General features: G+C 42.6%; 1 protein-coding gene across 1 annotated transcript; it reads right to left on the minus strand.

The window, feature by feature from the left end:
• Nucleotides 1–428: 428 nt before the first annotated feature.
• Nucleotides 429–5,600, minus strand: LOC112890011 (ABC transporter G family member 28-like). Its single transcript, XM_025956838.1, has 13 exons — nucleotides 5,502–5,600; nucleotides 5,319–5,395; nucleotides 4,607–4,879; nucleotides 4,448–4,511; nucleotides 4,224–4,370; nucleotides 4,048–4,082; nucleotides 3,763–3,836; nucleotides 2,799–3,658; nucleotides 2,405–2,701; nucleotides 1,826–2,305; nucleotides 1,580–1,728; nucleotides 1,016–1,305; nucleotides 429–895 (listed from the first exon to the last, which is right to left on the minus strand). Exons 1-13 carry the CDS (start codon nucleotides 5,594–5,596, stop codon nucleotides 617–619), a joined length of 3,120 nt encoding a protein of 1,039 aa, XP_025812623.1. The 5' UTR covers nucleotides 5,597–5,600; the 3' UTR covers nucleotides 429–616.
• Nucleotides 5,601–16,613: the final 11,013 nt, after the last annotated feature.

Consider the following 16,613-nt stretch of genomic DNA (forward strand, 5'->3'; position numbering starts at 1 on the left):
CCATTAAACGGATGAGGGTGGCAGGGATGCCACAATGATAACTCCAAGTAGGGGAACGACACCTAAGATCATCGCCAATACAATGCATTTAATTTCATTTTAGATGGCTACACATCACCTCCTTTGAAGTTATGGCATGGTGGTTGCGAGCTATATGTAGTCATTGGGCTTAAGACGAGGAGTTGCATTTGGCTTCTGCCAGCATTAATAGCCAACAATGGAGGTAATCGGTTGAAGTGGTTGTTAGTGCTGGGGAGGTGGAGAAGTTGGGGAGGCTCATCATGGGGAAAGGATAACCCTAAATCTCTATTCTTCACTAGAGGATAAATCATTCGTAAAAATTTACGGACAACATACCTCAAGGATCTCTATCCTTTTCTTTTCACTGAACAACTTGTTTATGTGTCTATATCTACATGGATGGCTTCATCCTAACTGTGGTAAAGAACACATACACAGCGTATATATTGTTCTTCTACTCGCTACATGCCATAATGAACAAATCAGCTGCTATGTTACATATACTAGCATCTCTGGACCGATCAATCGATAGATAAAAACTAACAAAGCTCATGCAGATCATACTGGACGAGCCATAACAGATCATGCTCATCCATTAGTGCTTCTGGAAGATCACCATGCAGAAGAAAGCCACGCACCGGAATATCACCCCGTTCGCTACAAGGACCACTATGCACAGAATCTTGTCGTTGATGTCATACCCACTATTCAACAGCGAGCCACACCGCGTTATGAGCCATACCCCAGAGTACTTCTGAGCATTTGCAATCACGAATGCTTCCAAAGCCCACTTTGTGTAGCACAGGTTAGCAAAGAAGGTGTTCTTTTGCTGGGTTGCTATTAGTGTTAGAACAACCGGAAGCAGCGCTGACCACTGTCATCATAAAAAAAACCATCGTTAGTATGTATGTATACCCCACCAATATCGTACTAGATGTTGGGGAGTGCTTATGGTTAATAGATATGCAACCAATTTAACAGCTTGCCAGCTCACCAGCTGTGCAGAACCAGGCTGGAAAAAGATGGCAAAGGTGTATCCCATTCCCGTCACGCAGTAGACGAGGGCCAGAAGAACGACGTAGTTTTCCCAGATTGATGACCTCGGGTTGTTAAAGAAGTAAAACATGGAGAGGTAGACGATCGGCTTGATAATCGTGTTGAAGTGATCTATTGTATCTTTGGATAAGAAGTATGCCAGTGAGCTCATGCCGGATGCTCTCTCTCTCCAGTAGTGTATTTTCTCCAGCGAAAATGATCTCAGGGCCCCAATCTTGCACAGCAGAGCTGCATCCAACAGAAGCTTATTTTGCAAATGAACCTAAAAGTTCTCATTCTTGCTTATAAAGTTGAAGCATACAACAGTGTTGCAAAGTTATCTTCTTTCCATGACAGGTTCAGATTAGTTTAGAGTCCTAAGCATGCTGCACTCAACTTATATTACCAGTTTGATCGTACCCTTTTTCCTACTCTTCCCTTTGAAAAAGTACGACGAACGCAATTACAAGGTATAAACATCATATATGGAATACTCTATGTCAGGATCAAGATAAAAACTTACACACAGCTATGACAGTGTATGTGTAGCCAAGTGCTCCAAATGACTCATCGCTCACTTTAGCAAGTGTGCCCAGACAGATACCAGCAAGGCCCAGTATCAGATAGTCAACTCCTTGTATTCTAGCCTCACGAAGCCGCTGCTTGCCACACCTGAACAACATATAACGAGGATGTTGATAATATTCGTTTGCCAAAAAGACAAAAGAAAAAGAAGAAGCTAAAGTCTCCACTTGTTAGAATATCTTACCTCCCCAGGTAGTATTTGTACTGCCTAAGGATACCAGGAGTACGCCGATTCGACAAGTTTTCGGATGTTTTATTGTAATCATACTCATCTTTCTTCTGCCCAACTATGTCCTTCACATTACCCCAGACTTCACCAGCAATAGATTGCCCAGTGTCATCACCTGAGGCATGATAATCTCCTCCCCCCCTAACGGAGGATTCTGAGTCAGAAGAACTCTGCAGCATATCTCGTGGAACTTCATACCCATTGTGAAGCATCCATCTAATAGGGAGATCTTTGACATTTACAGGTTCTTTTGTGTCTGGCTTCACAATTCCTTCCAAGATGTCTATATAGTAGTCCGGCGGGTTCACACGGTCTGGCACAACAATGCCCAATCCTGAAAAGTATTCCTCCACTTTCTTTACAGGCCCGTGGTATACAGTCAAACCGCCTTTCGCGAGAAGTATCAAATCATCAAACATCCTGTACAATGTATAGCTGCAAATAAAACCAGTTCAGTACTTACCTTAAAATAATTGAGTTTAAGGCAGCATATATACAAGCAGTAAGATGAATTTAATTTGCAAAACAACGAACCTGGGTTGATGAACAACCATAGAGATATTGACACCCTCAAGAGCTTCCCTACGTAGGGCGCGAAGTAAAAGTAGGGATGAAGCACTGTCCAACCCCGAGGTTGGCTCATCCAAAATCAGTACGGAGGGTTCCATGACCATTTCTAGACCAACGTTTACTCGTTTGCGCTGGCCACCAGAGATGCCACGCTGTTCAACAGTTCCAACCAAAGAATCACGAACTGGTTGAAGTCCCAAGGACTCGATAACTCTTTCCACGACAAGGACCTTATCAGCTTTTGACATGTCAGCAGACAGCCTGGGGCATGACATGGCATGTGAAAGAAATTAATTGAGTCTTTAGTTACTAACTAGATGAGTACGGAATCTTATAGCTAGGGTTGCAATTTGCATACCTGCATCTTGCGTTGAACCAGAGGTTCTCTTGAACTGTTAAGTTCCCATGGACAATATCATCTTGCGGTACGAAGCCAATGATTCGCTTGTATGAGCGGATAGGTTCCGTTTTCCCATTTATAAGTATCATACCTGTTGTCTGGCATCCTGTTGCCTTGCCAGCAATAGCACTCAAGAATGTGGTCTTCCCCGCGCCTGATGGGCCCATCACCGCCGCTACCCGACCAGCCATAAGCTTTCCTGTCACAGATCTCAAAAGCTTTTTCTTACTCCCCTTCAAGGTTAGAGTGAGGTCTTTGAAAGCAATCTCAATTGTGGGTCTTTTCTTGATATCTTCTTCGGTGGCCATCGATATCACTCCTGAAAACGTAAGATTCTTGGCGTCTTGTTCCATTGCCTTTTCCTTCTCAATTTGTCCATAAGCATACTTGAAAATTTGGCTCTGGGTATGCGCATGCTTTCCTTTAGGCTTCTTCTTCTCTCCTATTTGCACATGGAAACCTTCGCCCTTTTCGGGGTTCTCGTCGAGTGAACGCACCATTTCAGTGAGGCTTTCCTTCTTTCCTCCTAGCTCGTTCGACGGCCCATCAATGGATTCGGTTGAAGGCATACCTCCTTTGGACGATTCATGTGTCCTAAGAGTTTTCTTGCGTGAGAATGTGCGGGACAGTGATGACTGCAGGCCTGCAGCGTGTTTCTTTGCGACGTCTTTAGCTGCTTTCCATCTTTCACGAGCTGCTGCTGTCTCCCTGGCATGTCTTACAGCAGCCTCCCTAGATTTTGCTTGCTTTTTCTCCCGGTTCATCAGAAGTTGTCCGGAGAAGTTGTAAATGATCAACAGCAAAAAACACAGGGCACCCTACAGAATCATCAAAGGGTAGATGTTGACTCAACTTCTTAGGTTAATTAGAAGACATATATCATACTCTTGACTGAGGTTCAAACTGAACCGTATCATATTACCACAAGCAGTGCACCGAATATGGTAATGTCCTGATTTGCAGAGTTTGGTTTACAACTCCCTTTGTTGAAGCATTCTGCAATTGAGAAGACGACCACGTAGCATAGTGAGGCCATTTAATTCAAGCAGAGGCTATAAAAAAAACCAAATTACATTATCAGCACCAGAAAAATCATTGTGTTGCATTTCGTCCCCTATATGATAACTTTTCCATTTACCAAGGCATTAGCCTTATTAAAAGTCGAAGAAACAATCAGATTTTCTATATGATGGAATGTTAAACTTACTGGTTTGTGAAGTTGAGCCTTTTCTACAATAGAACCTGCAAAGGTGCAATTTATATTCGTTAGTATTATGAGGCATATTAAATTTTTGAGCTACGCGCATGTCGCATTAAATAACTAAGAAAAAACACTAGCCTTGGCGGTTGACCAAATATGAGGCGTTAGATAGATAGAATTACCCACTGCTACAATCGAGCTTCTGTATTGTGCTTGGGCAGTAGTAACCAGGTGGGCAGAAAACATCATCTGTACTAACAACGTCTGCCCATCTATCAGCACCGCCACACGTATGATTCGGCTTTCCGGCGGGTGGTTGATAGTGGTACCTGCACCAAGTGTTCATCAGTAATGGACAATATGATCCGATCCAGAGCCTACGATGCAGTAGCGGAAAGGATCTTACGGATCACAGACTCCACTTGTTTTGTTCAAAGTGGACTCAGGACAGTATGCTCCCAAAGGACATGCTGCACACAGCACAGCAGGTGAGTAACGATGGAATTATACCTCAGAAAATTGGTACGCGAGTGAGGAACGGTGTTGGCTGCCAGGGCTTCCTTACGTATCATGCAAGTGAGGCCATGGGGGCAGAAGAACCCAGCACAGCAACCGCTGCAATCGAGGGTTCTGGAAGGGATGTTGACAGCATCTTTTAAGTTGACCTCCTGATCTTTGCCGGCGCTGCATGACCATCCAGGCTCACAACCATCGATCCATGAAGTGAGGTTGCAGTTCTTGTTTGGCCTGACGTAGTTCTTTCTCCCGTTGCTCTCGAGGAAGCTCTCAAAGTAGAACTTCATCTCGGCGGCCGTGCATACGCGCTGCGGTAGGTCTCCTGTTGATCCATTCATGGACGAATGGACAATAATAAATTAATAATAGGTAAATGTGGGAACCTGATCTGATGGATAGTATAGTGGAGGGACAATTATTACTAAATCGTCCACTCTATTACTCTAATGTAATGCGGAGGCAGGGGATGCAAATGCCATGTGATCATTCACTTAACCAGCGTTGCGTTGCTACGCTAAAAGCTAAAAATGAGCTTGATTCATACACATCTTGATGCTGTAAGCCAAGTGGGCATATACAAAGGTAAGCATGTTCTGCTTTTTTCAGAAATTTTGTTTGAAACTCAATTCATCCCGGTCTTCACTAAATTTGGAAAGGCCGCTCCTTGGGGTGTTCCCTAGAACTCTAAAAAAATTAATATAAACCGATAGGGAATGAAGCTAAACCAAAAAACCAATCGAAAGGGGAAAAAATGAATATACCATCGGTTTTCTTCATGCAGTTGGTGAGAAAGGTGGGGTCGGAGGAAAAATTGTAGGCGGTGTTCCACTCCTGGTCCCTGCATTTTTTTTGCAAGCATGCATCAATCCACAGCAGGTATATAGGGAGGCAAAAGCATTGAGAATTATTTGGAAACGAACGGTGATTGGATGCATGGTGGTTACATGTTCTTGATGCAGTAGTGGAACTCCCTGCCCATCTGCTGCGCGAAGGAGGTGGTGAGGGCCTTGAGGCGGTCGTTCATCACCCCCACCACCATCGGGTTCCCGGCGGCCAGGGACGCCATGGTACCTTTGTTGGTCTGCGCGGCGAGGGAGCGGCGGCGCGGGTTGACGGCGGCGTCGGCGGCCGCAGCAGCGGCCGAGAGGAAGAGGAGGAGGAGCAGAAGGAACGACGCCATGGGGACGGAGAAAGGAGGAGAGGAAGGGAGGCGATGCGAGGGAGACGGGGTGAAGACTCATGTCAGACCCCTCCTTCCTCGCACTCGTCCTCCCCTCGTCTTCTCCTTCAATTTTGCTCCCGGTGCTGGTGGCGCGGAGAGTTGTGCGCCGAAGGTTGCGGACGAGAGGTTGTGCAGCTTGTGCTTCCAAGGCTATTATTGGGTCTTGTGAAGCGTTGCCTTCTCCTTTGTTGTATAGTAATTGTTTACTGTGAGATTCCAGCATGTTCGTTCTTTGATATAAAGTGGCGTCGGCAGTAGAAAGAATTGTGAGCATGTTGATGTTGTTAGCTCCTCAGATCTCCATGCACAAAAGGAAACTTGCTGTTGTACACGAGGGAGAAATCACGATGTCCCATTTGAATCTTGGATTGAATTTCATTCTAATAATCATAATTTAGACATAAATTTATTAAACTAAAATAATTATATATATAATATATTCGTATACTATAATTGACCATATGAGGAAGATATTTATGTGCTATATTTCTACTATAGAGAAGTGAGACAAAGAGCGTGTTATAAGTTACGGAATAGAAATATAGTCTGGTGGTGTATAGAATCAATTTCCATCTTCCACCCTATAAATTTAGGATAGACTTATATTAAAATTTTGAAAAATGGATGGAAATTAATAGAATGTCAAACTCTAAATCAAATAATCTAATTTATTAAATAGATTTTAGTTTCTCCAAAATAAGAGGATCCAACGGCCCCTTAGTTGTTGAATTTGCATGTGAATGACTTCATATTTTCTTCAGTTAACACTAAAGTGAAGTATCTAGACTTCTACACCGAGCGACCCAAAGAGCGATTACAGGAGATAAAATAGGAACCCCAATTGATTTTCTAAAACCAAAAGTTCAATTTGCACTTTTGAGTTATCATAAAAGTTTGATTTTCAACCTGACCATCCAACTGTTAAAATCAAACAAATTTGACCACTTGAGCGGTTTCAAAGGTATTTTTCAAAATTTAAAATATTTAAGATTAAACTAAAAAAATTTATAAGCAATTCATCTTAATTTAGAAAAATACGAAACAAGTGCCCATATTTTCCTAAAAATATAACCTATCTATTGCACTCTTCTTGTTAGTTATTCAAATCAAAAAAAATTTATATTCCTAGTATTTATTTTCTTATAGTTATAGCTATTATATTTTACTAACTAAGATTCAAAAGGAGAACAGATAGGTTACATTTTTAAAAAGTTTCGGTACTAATTTCATATTTTTATGGTTTAAAGTGATTTAGTTTTCATTTTTTATTCTAAATAGAATTTTTAATTTTTTAGAAAAATACTAACCCACATTTGAAATCATCTAAATGGCTAAATTTTTCTAGTTTCGATAGTTGGATGATCTACATTATCCGGTTTTACATTACAAGGTTGAAAATCGACTTTGTGATAGTTTAAGGATGCAAAGTGGATTTTTCCTTTTCCAAATTTGTTCACCCATTGTATGTCACTTAGGCTATTCCCAGTGAAAGATTTTGTTGCACGATTTCATAGAGTGCCATATCATCTAAGTACATTTAAGCTCGCGAATGAAACAAGGGCCTCCAAATGCAAAGTTTCATTTCACGATTTCATAGACTAGACATAGCATTTGACCGTGAAACATGTGATTGGGCACAATTGTATAAAATGAAACTCTATAGCCTCCAATGCAAGTTTCAACAAGTTTCATACTCTTGGAAATAGTGCATACACAGTTTCATCTTCATGAAGCTCCTTCTTTCTTTTTTTTTGCAATTACCTTGCTATGTCATCCCAAATGCTGATGCGCCCAAATGCTGATACGCCTCGTATTTAACGTGCATGAAACCTTTATGAAACCACTGGGATTAGCCTTAATGCCATCACCAAGATTGCATGCTCACAACAGAGAGACATAGAGTTAGAATTCGGATAGAGATATCACTTTTTTACTACATTTTAACTCGAATACGAATTCATATATTTTAGAATATGATACTAAATCTCTGCTTCTAAAAAGTTGATTAGGCGACCGGTTGTTCGTGCGACGGAAGCGCCGACGCCTAATCGTCCCGCCGTCCGCCATTTTCAGCCGTCAATTGATTAGCCTGCCCGATCTCTAATTGATTTGCGCCGTCGATCAGGTTTTAGACCTGAACTCCGCGAGGAAGGCGGCGTCGGGCTGCCATCGGCTGCTTCTGGCCATCCGCAACCCATCAGATGCCGTCGATCAGTATTAGGTTCCCATCAGCTTCCGAAACTACCGCCGCAACCCCTTGCTCGCGGTTTCCTCGTCAGTTTCCGAAACTACCGCCGCATCCTTCCTCCTGGCTTCAGTCCTCGTGTGCTGGGAGACAGAAGCGAGACAGCACCCCATCGAAGACGATCTGCTGCTCCGGTTGAACTGGATTGAAGAGGCAACTGCGGTCAAGGAGGAAGAACGGAGGTAGGACCCCCACTGTTGATGAATGCTGACAATGTTGCTTTGTTGATTTCCATCATGCTCTAATCGGGGGACCATGTCTATCCTCTTCTTCTTCCTTATGCAATCTTCTTCCTGTTGCATGCAGCCTTTGGAACGGCCATCCAAGGGAGACCGCAGCGCTTCTGCCCTGATTGGCCCTGTGTGATGGTGCTCTAGCTGTTGACGCCGAGGTTTTCGTCACGCCGCCTCCTCCCAGTCCGCCTCCGTCCTTTCCGGCCTAGAATCCCCAAGATCTCGCGCTTCCTAGCTGCTGGTAAGTGTCAAAATGAAAACCCCTCGACGCCCTCGTTGTATTCTGCCGCTCACCGCAGTCTCCCGTTCCCTACACCAGCGGGATCCTGTGCTGCACGGTGCCACCGGCCACCATTGCTTTAGCCCTAGCTTTTTTTTGTGCCATCTGCATAAATCCCCCTATATCTATTAAAGTTCAGTTCCGGGCCCTGAATCAAAAGTTTGGAAGCTTTTTTTGTAAAGGTTAGTTTGAGGAAACAAAACTGCAAGAGTACATAATATTGTTTATGAATTTGAACTTTGAAGGGCTGTCCTTAATATTCACTGTGCACTTGATTTAATCTTTGAGGCCTTTGAGGCCTTCTGTGCGGATATAGGTGACACCACCAGAAAACCCCCTAGAAAAAACCGTGCAGAACATTGCATTGGACCTTTTATGTTGATGCCAAAACAGAATGCATTAATTCTGGTCATCTCGTGTGCTTGTGCTGATTCCTTTTTGTTGTTTTGTTTTGCTCCTAAAGAGAATTGCATCAGCATTACAACCGCAGGTGCTCAGATTCAGAGAGAATGATTGGGACTGTAGGAATTTCGTTGAAAGCAGTTCAGTTAATGCCGAGTTCAGGAGAACACATTGAGTTCTGAACATGTGACAATTTAAGTTGCGGAGCATATTTTTATGCGAGTTTTTTATTATTAGAACCCTCAAATTACCTTAAAACAAGTAAATAGTATGATGATAAGATATGTGTACTGTAAGTGCAATAATGAGTTTAGCTGCACATTTATCCTCTGATTTAGAATCTGACATTGTTTTCGTTTCCCAACCTGCCAGGTAGGATTGCAGTCTGAATTCTGCTGCTGCTTCTTTTTTTGGAACGTTTATGAGCTCACATTGATATCATTTGGTTACTGCAGGGAGGATGTGGGGAAATTATTTTCATTTATCTGAGTTAGGGTATCCTCTAACATGATCAGCTAAAATTGTAGCAAATCTCTCACTCTATGATTTTAGGTGGTACCTGTATTTTCATTATTTACATTTGTGAGCATCTCATGTCTTCTAGCCATTTTGTATGTCGTCCTGTCTTTTGACTTGCTTCCATGCTCAGGTTAAATTTGCCTGCTCTATTTATCCCAGCTTGCCTCTCTCCAGTGTGAGTACGAGATCAATTTTCCTCTCATAATCTCTGTTAGCTTCGTCCCTTTGGCCAGTGAGTTCACAGTGGAGTCCTCTCCAATTCGTGTGAGTGCATTTGGAATTGGAAGGAGTTGTTGGTGTCTGGTGTTGCGACGCCTAGGCTCGCCCGCACGCGCCGACGCGGTGCGGTGAGCCTCTCTATCTCCGTCTTCCACGCCGGCGACAACGGCGACGAATAGGATTTCTGGGACAGCGGCTGGTGTGCCGTGCCTCGCCTCGAACGTCAATTCGCTTGGGCGTATTGCGCTGTGAGTATTCACATTGTCTCTATATGTTTTCGCTGATGAATGCTGACAAGGTTGCACGGTGCCAACAGCCACCATTGCATTAGCCCTAACTTTTTCGTAGATGAATTTTGTTATATTTTGACACCATATGTTTGCCCAGACCTGCATCTTTACGAATATGAGTTCTGGCAAGATGAATGGTGTGCCAAGGGAACCATTCGGAGATTTGACCAACACACCCCGTGCCTGTAAGTCACTTAACGTGGATGGATTATACATGATTGTGATGTTATCCGCGGTCGAAACAATTACATCTTATTCCTGTACATGTAGACTCAAAAGAGCTTGGCAAAGGGACCGAGCACGGTCTGCTTCGTTAACGGAAGAGCAGAAAAACGAATGCAACAAGAGGCGCCGTGAAGCTTACAGGAAGGAAAAAGGATATTACCGGAGGGAAGGAATCTATTCGTGATGAATTTGAACGTTTGGGGCAGGGCAGCAGACTATTGATTTTACTGGTATGTACCTCAATTTATTGCCCTGTTGTTGCCTAAAAACAACGCAGTTCCTAATGGGCTGTTTTGGAGTACTCATCAGGACTGATATGTGCTGATGACGAAGAGGAATCAGAATGGCTACATAGGAGTGACAGCTTCATCAGAGATTCAGGTTGCGGGCAAGGTACACGTATCACCAGACATTGTCAGCTCTGCAAGTCCAAATTCTAATTCAGGTTGTAATCTTAAACACTTTGTCCATTTGCCAAGCAGGAATCGATGTCCTCGGGCGTGAGAACATCCTGCTTCCATACGAGATAAATTTTGTACATGCGGGCGGTAACCAAGGTAAAACCATTAATATTTTCAGTCCTGAAATGGTCGTATTGTCTCTTTTTTCATGCAGTTATTGATGTGATCGATGTTGTAGATGACAATCTTTCGACCGAAAAGAATGTTGCTGAGTTAGTTGTTAATCCAGATGAGCCTTGTGCCGTCAACGAGGGGAAAATTGCAGCTAATAGGTTTGGCTCTTAGATAGTGTTTGCGTTGAATTGTTCAATGACCACGATTTAATATGGCTTTTTTGATCGATCTTTGAATAACGCCAATGTTGATGACCAACCCGTTATAGAGGATACTGGAGTACCATGTACAGTTACATAGTTGATTCAACTACGGCTCTGTCGATCATAATGCAGCGCAAGCAGTCTGCAATATTTTACGCATGCGCATAATAATGCTATTGTTTCCTTGACTCGGTACATGAAATTAGGTTTGGGTGCAACAAATTTTAGAGTTGAACATATATTATTGTTTTGCCAGAAAAATGAAGACTAATAACAACTTTGTATTGCACCTGAGTGTTGAGTATATATAGACTATATTATTGTGTTGAATATTATTTGTTCAATCGTAAAATCCCTGTTAAATCAACTGTAATACCTTGCGCCTAATGGCATGTGCTTCGGTATAGATTAATATATTCCATTAGTAGGTGCATCTGAATCACCTGTGTTGGGTGTCAGAATCCATTGACCCAAAGGAGCAACGGAGGGAGAGGCACAGAGTGTGAATGGCGTTGATGTCTACCCAAGAGAGGGCGCTAATTAATCAGCGTCGCCGGGAATCATACCATGTCAAAAAGTTGCTAAGGATAGAAGAAATGGTTGAAAGGGAAAAGTTCCGGAACAGATTGCCGGCACAAAAGGAGGGGAAACGTGAATATAAATGTAGAATGAAAGAATGTAACAATTTACACCTCGATTCTATAGCTATGGCAAACTCTCAATTCGTACCCAAACTTATATTTCCAACCCCCATAGAACCCCTGACCAGTGAGAGTGAATTGGTTTTTCCGGAATTCAACGGATCACCTGTTTACATCCCATGGATAGTTGAACAGACACTAGATGTTCAGGGCACGGAGTCTGGGGTTGGACGCAGTCTACCTAGGCGCCGCGTGGTTGCTATTGAGAGAAATGCACTCCGGAATAAAGAAATATGGAGTTCCATGCAACCATTGGGAAAATCACGGTTGTAGGTATGATGTAGACAAGTGTGCCGATCAGCTGTCAACAGAATCCCGTGAGGGTAATTACTGCCCAACAACAAAGATTAAATTTATAAACAATAACTGTTATATTAAATTACTAAATTTAATATGCTTACTAATTTTTGTTTCAGAAGGACATCCAGACCACCAGGATTATATGGAGCCGGTTAAGACTCAAGAACATGAAGACATCGATATTGGTAAACGAAAAAAACTCTAATGAAAGCTATTATGAAAACTAAGTTGGCAAAGTAATCGTACTTTTAATTTTGATTTAAAGCTTTAGCTGGCGCACGACTACAAAATGACTCTGAGTTGCTACCACAATCTCCCATGGTTGAGGATGGTATTCTCCCTACTTTTCATTACCGACTTTAGTCAATTTGATTTCGCAAGTTGGTAAATTTATTGATCGTACTATTGAAATAGATGGGGATGAGGACATTATTTTCGAGGAGGATGACGAAGAAGATGAGGGTTACCTTTTCGCCAGACATGGTATTGGCAAAACATATGTCATGCGATTGGGAAAAAAAAGTTTTAACTTCTACTAGAATTGAATCCTAATGGCCTTTAATATATGTATAGATGGTGAATCCTAAGACGATGCCGATGTTACTTTGTGTGGAGATGATGCCGATGTGCCGGATGTAATTGATCCCTTCGGCAAAGTGTTTGAAAATATACCATCTGAGACGCATATGCTTCAGCCGGTTGATAACTGTGAACATTGCAACGCAAAGAAATTTCAGTTCGAGCCACCTGGATTTTTTTCAGCAGTGGGAAGATACATTTATCATCCCCTAACAAACCACCTGAACTCATGAGGCTTTGGTCAAGCTCTGATGCTGATGCTAGACACTTCCATTCAAACATCAAGTTCTTTAATGGTCATTTCTCATTCAGATCTCTGTACTGCCACCTTGATCGTATGACAACCAACATACGAAATGGGGGGTTATACATTCCGTTCTATGATCAAATATACCTTAATGTTCGGTCATTTTGTAAGGAAGAAGGCACCGAACCTAGACACCTTGAATTATACTTCTATGATGATGATGATCCTTCTCTTGAGCACCGATACCGTATGTGTCGTGAAGATTGCTTGAAAAAGGACAAGGAGGTTATAGAAAGATTAGTTGGGATACTTCGGGGCAACCCATACTTCGAATAGCTAAGGTCTATGGGTCACGTTGATGATATAGAAGACTACCATATTGCATTGAATCTGGACCAACAGTTGTATCAGAGGACATATAATGCGCCTCTCACATCAGAGGTTGCTGCCGTTTGGATCGAGGGCAGTGAACTCCTAGGTCAGTTTCAAAATGTGTTCTCCTGCAGGGGAAGGATAGGTCCGTGCACGGATTTCGGCCATACCATGCGTGTTATGATGCATTATCATATCCACTTTTCTTCCCCAGAGGGGAGCTCAGTTGGCATAATTGCATTCCAAAGGTTGGCGTGACTATGCAAGAAGTCAAGGCTGCCCATGCATACCGAAAGGCTCGTGCTCAAAGTGATGGCGATGATGATGAAGGTATAGTTCATGGATTATAAAAAAAATAATCCTAGTTTTTATTACACACTACTTCTTGTACTCTATTGCATTGTGCTAATATTAGCTTCGCAAATTTGTAGGTGGGGTCGGGAATTTGTGTGTCAGCATGTGACTATTACTGCTACAAATTCCAGATGCGTCCTGTTATATTTAACCCAATATTTTTTGGTAAACGGCTATTCCAGTAGTTTGTTGTGGACTCATACATAAAGATTGAAAGTTCATGCTTAGATTACATCAGGAATAATCAGCAGGAGTTGAGGGCTGATTTATACCAAGGTCTCGTTGATAGTTTGCATGCAGGTGACGGTCGAGCAGATGCTGTTGGGAACGGATAGTGCTGTCCACATCATTCATCGGAGGTCCTCGGGACATGAGACATCAGTACATGGATGCCATGGCATTGATGAGGAAGTATGGGAAACCAGATATCTTCCTCACAATGACGTGCAACCCAAATTGGGATGAGATCAAACAGGACTTTTTGCCTGGCCAAACTGCACAGGATCGCCTTGATCTCGTAACTAGGGTTTTCAGGGCAAAATTTGAGGTGCTGAAGAATAAATTGATGAAGAATGACATCCTTGGTAAAGTTCGGGCTTATGTATACGTTGTGCAGTTTCAAAAGAGGGGGTTACCACATGCTCACTTCTTGCTGATCATGAAACGAAAGTACAAGCTTACGTGTCCTGAGCAATATGATCTCCTTATCTCAGCAGAACTTTCAAACAAGAAAAAGTTTCCTAAGTTGTACAAGATGGTCACCAAGCACATGATAAATGGCCCATGCGGGGTGTTAAACCCATTTTGTCCTAGCACTAAGGGACGCACATCTTGTATGAATCGCTATCCATGGGCCTTCTGCGAGTCCACATCTAGAGGAAGGACTCGTACCCCACATGTAGGCAACATAATGATGGATGTAAGGAAATGGTTAGAGGTCATGAGCTGGACAATCAATGGGTACTCCCTTACAACCCTTATTTGTTAGGCACGTTCAATTGTCATATTAATGTTGAAGCTTGTGGAAGCATTAAATCTGTTAAGTACTTATTCAAATACATTTACAAGGGTCATGATGGGGCATCTGTTGCTGTCAGAGAAGGTGATAATGCTGATAGCAATGGTAATATTCATGAGATAAAGCAGTTTAGGGATGCTCGGTGGGTGACTCCTCCAAAAGCAATGCGAAGGATATATGGTTTCGACCTAAGCAAGAACCACACACCAGTGAAACAATTGCAGCTTCATCTACCTGACATGCATCTCGTGTCATTCCATCAGCGTTCTAATATACAAAATATAGTAAATTGGCTTGGTGTGGAAGAGTCAATGCTTACAACATATTTTGCTCAAAATAGGGTCATCGAGTTTGCACGTGGGATATTGTGTCATGATTTTCCGAAATTCTATACTTGGCACTCCAATGGTAAATTCTGGAAGCGAAGAGTATATGATGGACGTAAGCAAGTTGGTAGAATTGTCTTCGCACACCTGGCCGAGGGGTAACGCTATTGTCTTCGTGTTCTACTTAACCACGTTGCTGGAGCTACCTCATTCGACCATCTTAAAATGGTTGGTGGCATCATGCAACCTACATTCCGCGAGGCACCGAAAGAAGAGGTCTAATTGAAGAAGGTAATACATTAGATGAGTGTCTTATAGAAGCTTCTACGTTCCAAATGCCTTCTTCACTACGAAGGCTATTTGCAACTATTTTGGTTTTTTGTGAACCAAGTGATGTGTTTGCACTTTGGCTGAAACACTTGGATGCAATGTCAGAGGACTATCGATGAAATAGTCCACCACCCGATATAGCCACACAAATGGTACTTATTAATATTAGAAATATGTTGCAGTCAATGGGTAAGGACATTAAGATATTTCCTCTTCCGGAGATTGATGAGATGTATGATGATGCTAATGGTATTCCTCGTGAAATATTTGAGGAGGCAAGCGTCGAGGTAGATATCGATGATGTGTCATTGGTCAACTCCCTTAACCCAGAACAAAGGGACACGTATGAGAGATCATGGCAACTATTGACTCTGATAAAGGTGGACTCTTTTTCATGGAAGGTCCTAGCGGCACTGGAAAGACTTTCCTATACAGATCTCTGCTAGCGACATTACGAAGTCGGAACAAGCTTGCCGTGGCGACAGCTACATTTGGTGTTGCAGCATCAATAATGCCTGGTGGGAGAACGACCCACTCATGTTTCAAGATACCCCTTACCATTGAGGATGGAAGTTTTTGTAGTTTCACGAAATAGAGTGGTACTGCGAAGCAGCTCCGTCAAGCGTCACTTATTATTTGGGACGAGGCTTCTATGACGAAGAGGCAAGCTGTTGAAGCACTAGACAACAGTCTACAAGATATAATGGATCGGCCTTAGCTGCCGTTTGGGGGTAAGACAGTTGTCTCGGTGGAGACGTTAGGCAGATACTACCAGTTGTTAGAAGGGGGTCGAGGGCTCAAATTGTCTATGCTTCGCTACGGAGATCGTACCTATGGGGTTCCATGCGACATCTTAAGTTGGTTCGCAATATGAGGGCACAAAGTGGCCCTTGGTTCGCGGATTATTTATTACGCATCGGTGGTGGAACGGAAGAGGTTAATTCCGACGGTGAGGTCAAACTACCGGATGAGATTTGCGTCCCGTATACTAGGAAGGCAAGACCTCAATACATTAATTAATAGCATATTCCCAAATCTCAATGACAACATGTTAAATAAAGACTACATCACTTCAAGAGCTATATTATCTACCAGAAATAATTAAGTTGATAAGATTAATATGAAGATGATAGGTACTTTCCAAGGTGAGATGGAGTACCATAGTTTTGATGCTGCAGTGGATGATCCTCATAACTATTATCCAGCTGAGTTGCTTAATACTCTGACGCCAAACGGGCTCCCCCCTCACGTGCTAAAACTCAAGGTTGGTTGTCCTGTCATATTGCTTAGGAATATAGATCCTGCTAATGGGCTATGTAATGGTACAAGACTGGTTGTACAAGTTTTCCAAAGAAATACAATCGATGCGAAGATTGCGTTAGGTCAGCATGCTGGGAAACGTGTTTTTCTCCCCCG

This window comes from Panicum hallii, chromosome 4, assembly GCF_002211085.1.
Source record: "Panicum hallii strain FIL2 chromosome 4, PHallii_v3.1, whole genome shotgun sequence".
Classification (NCBI taxonomy): Eukaryota; Viridiplantae; Streptophyta; class Magnoliopsida; order Poales; family Poaceae; genus Panicum; species Panicum hallii.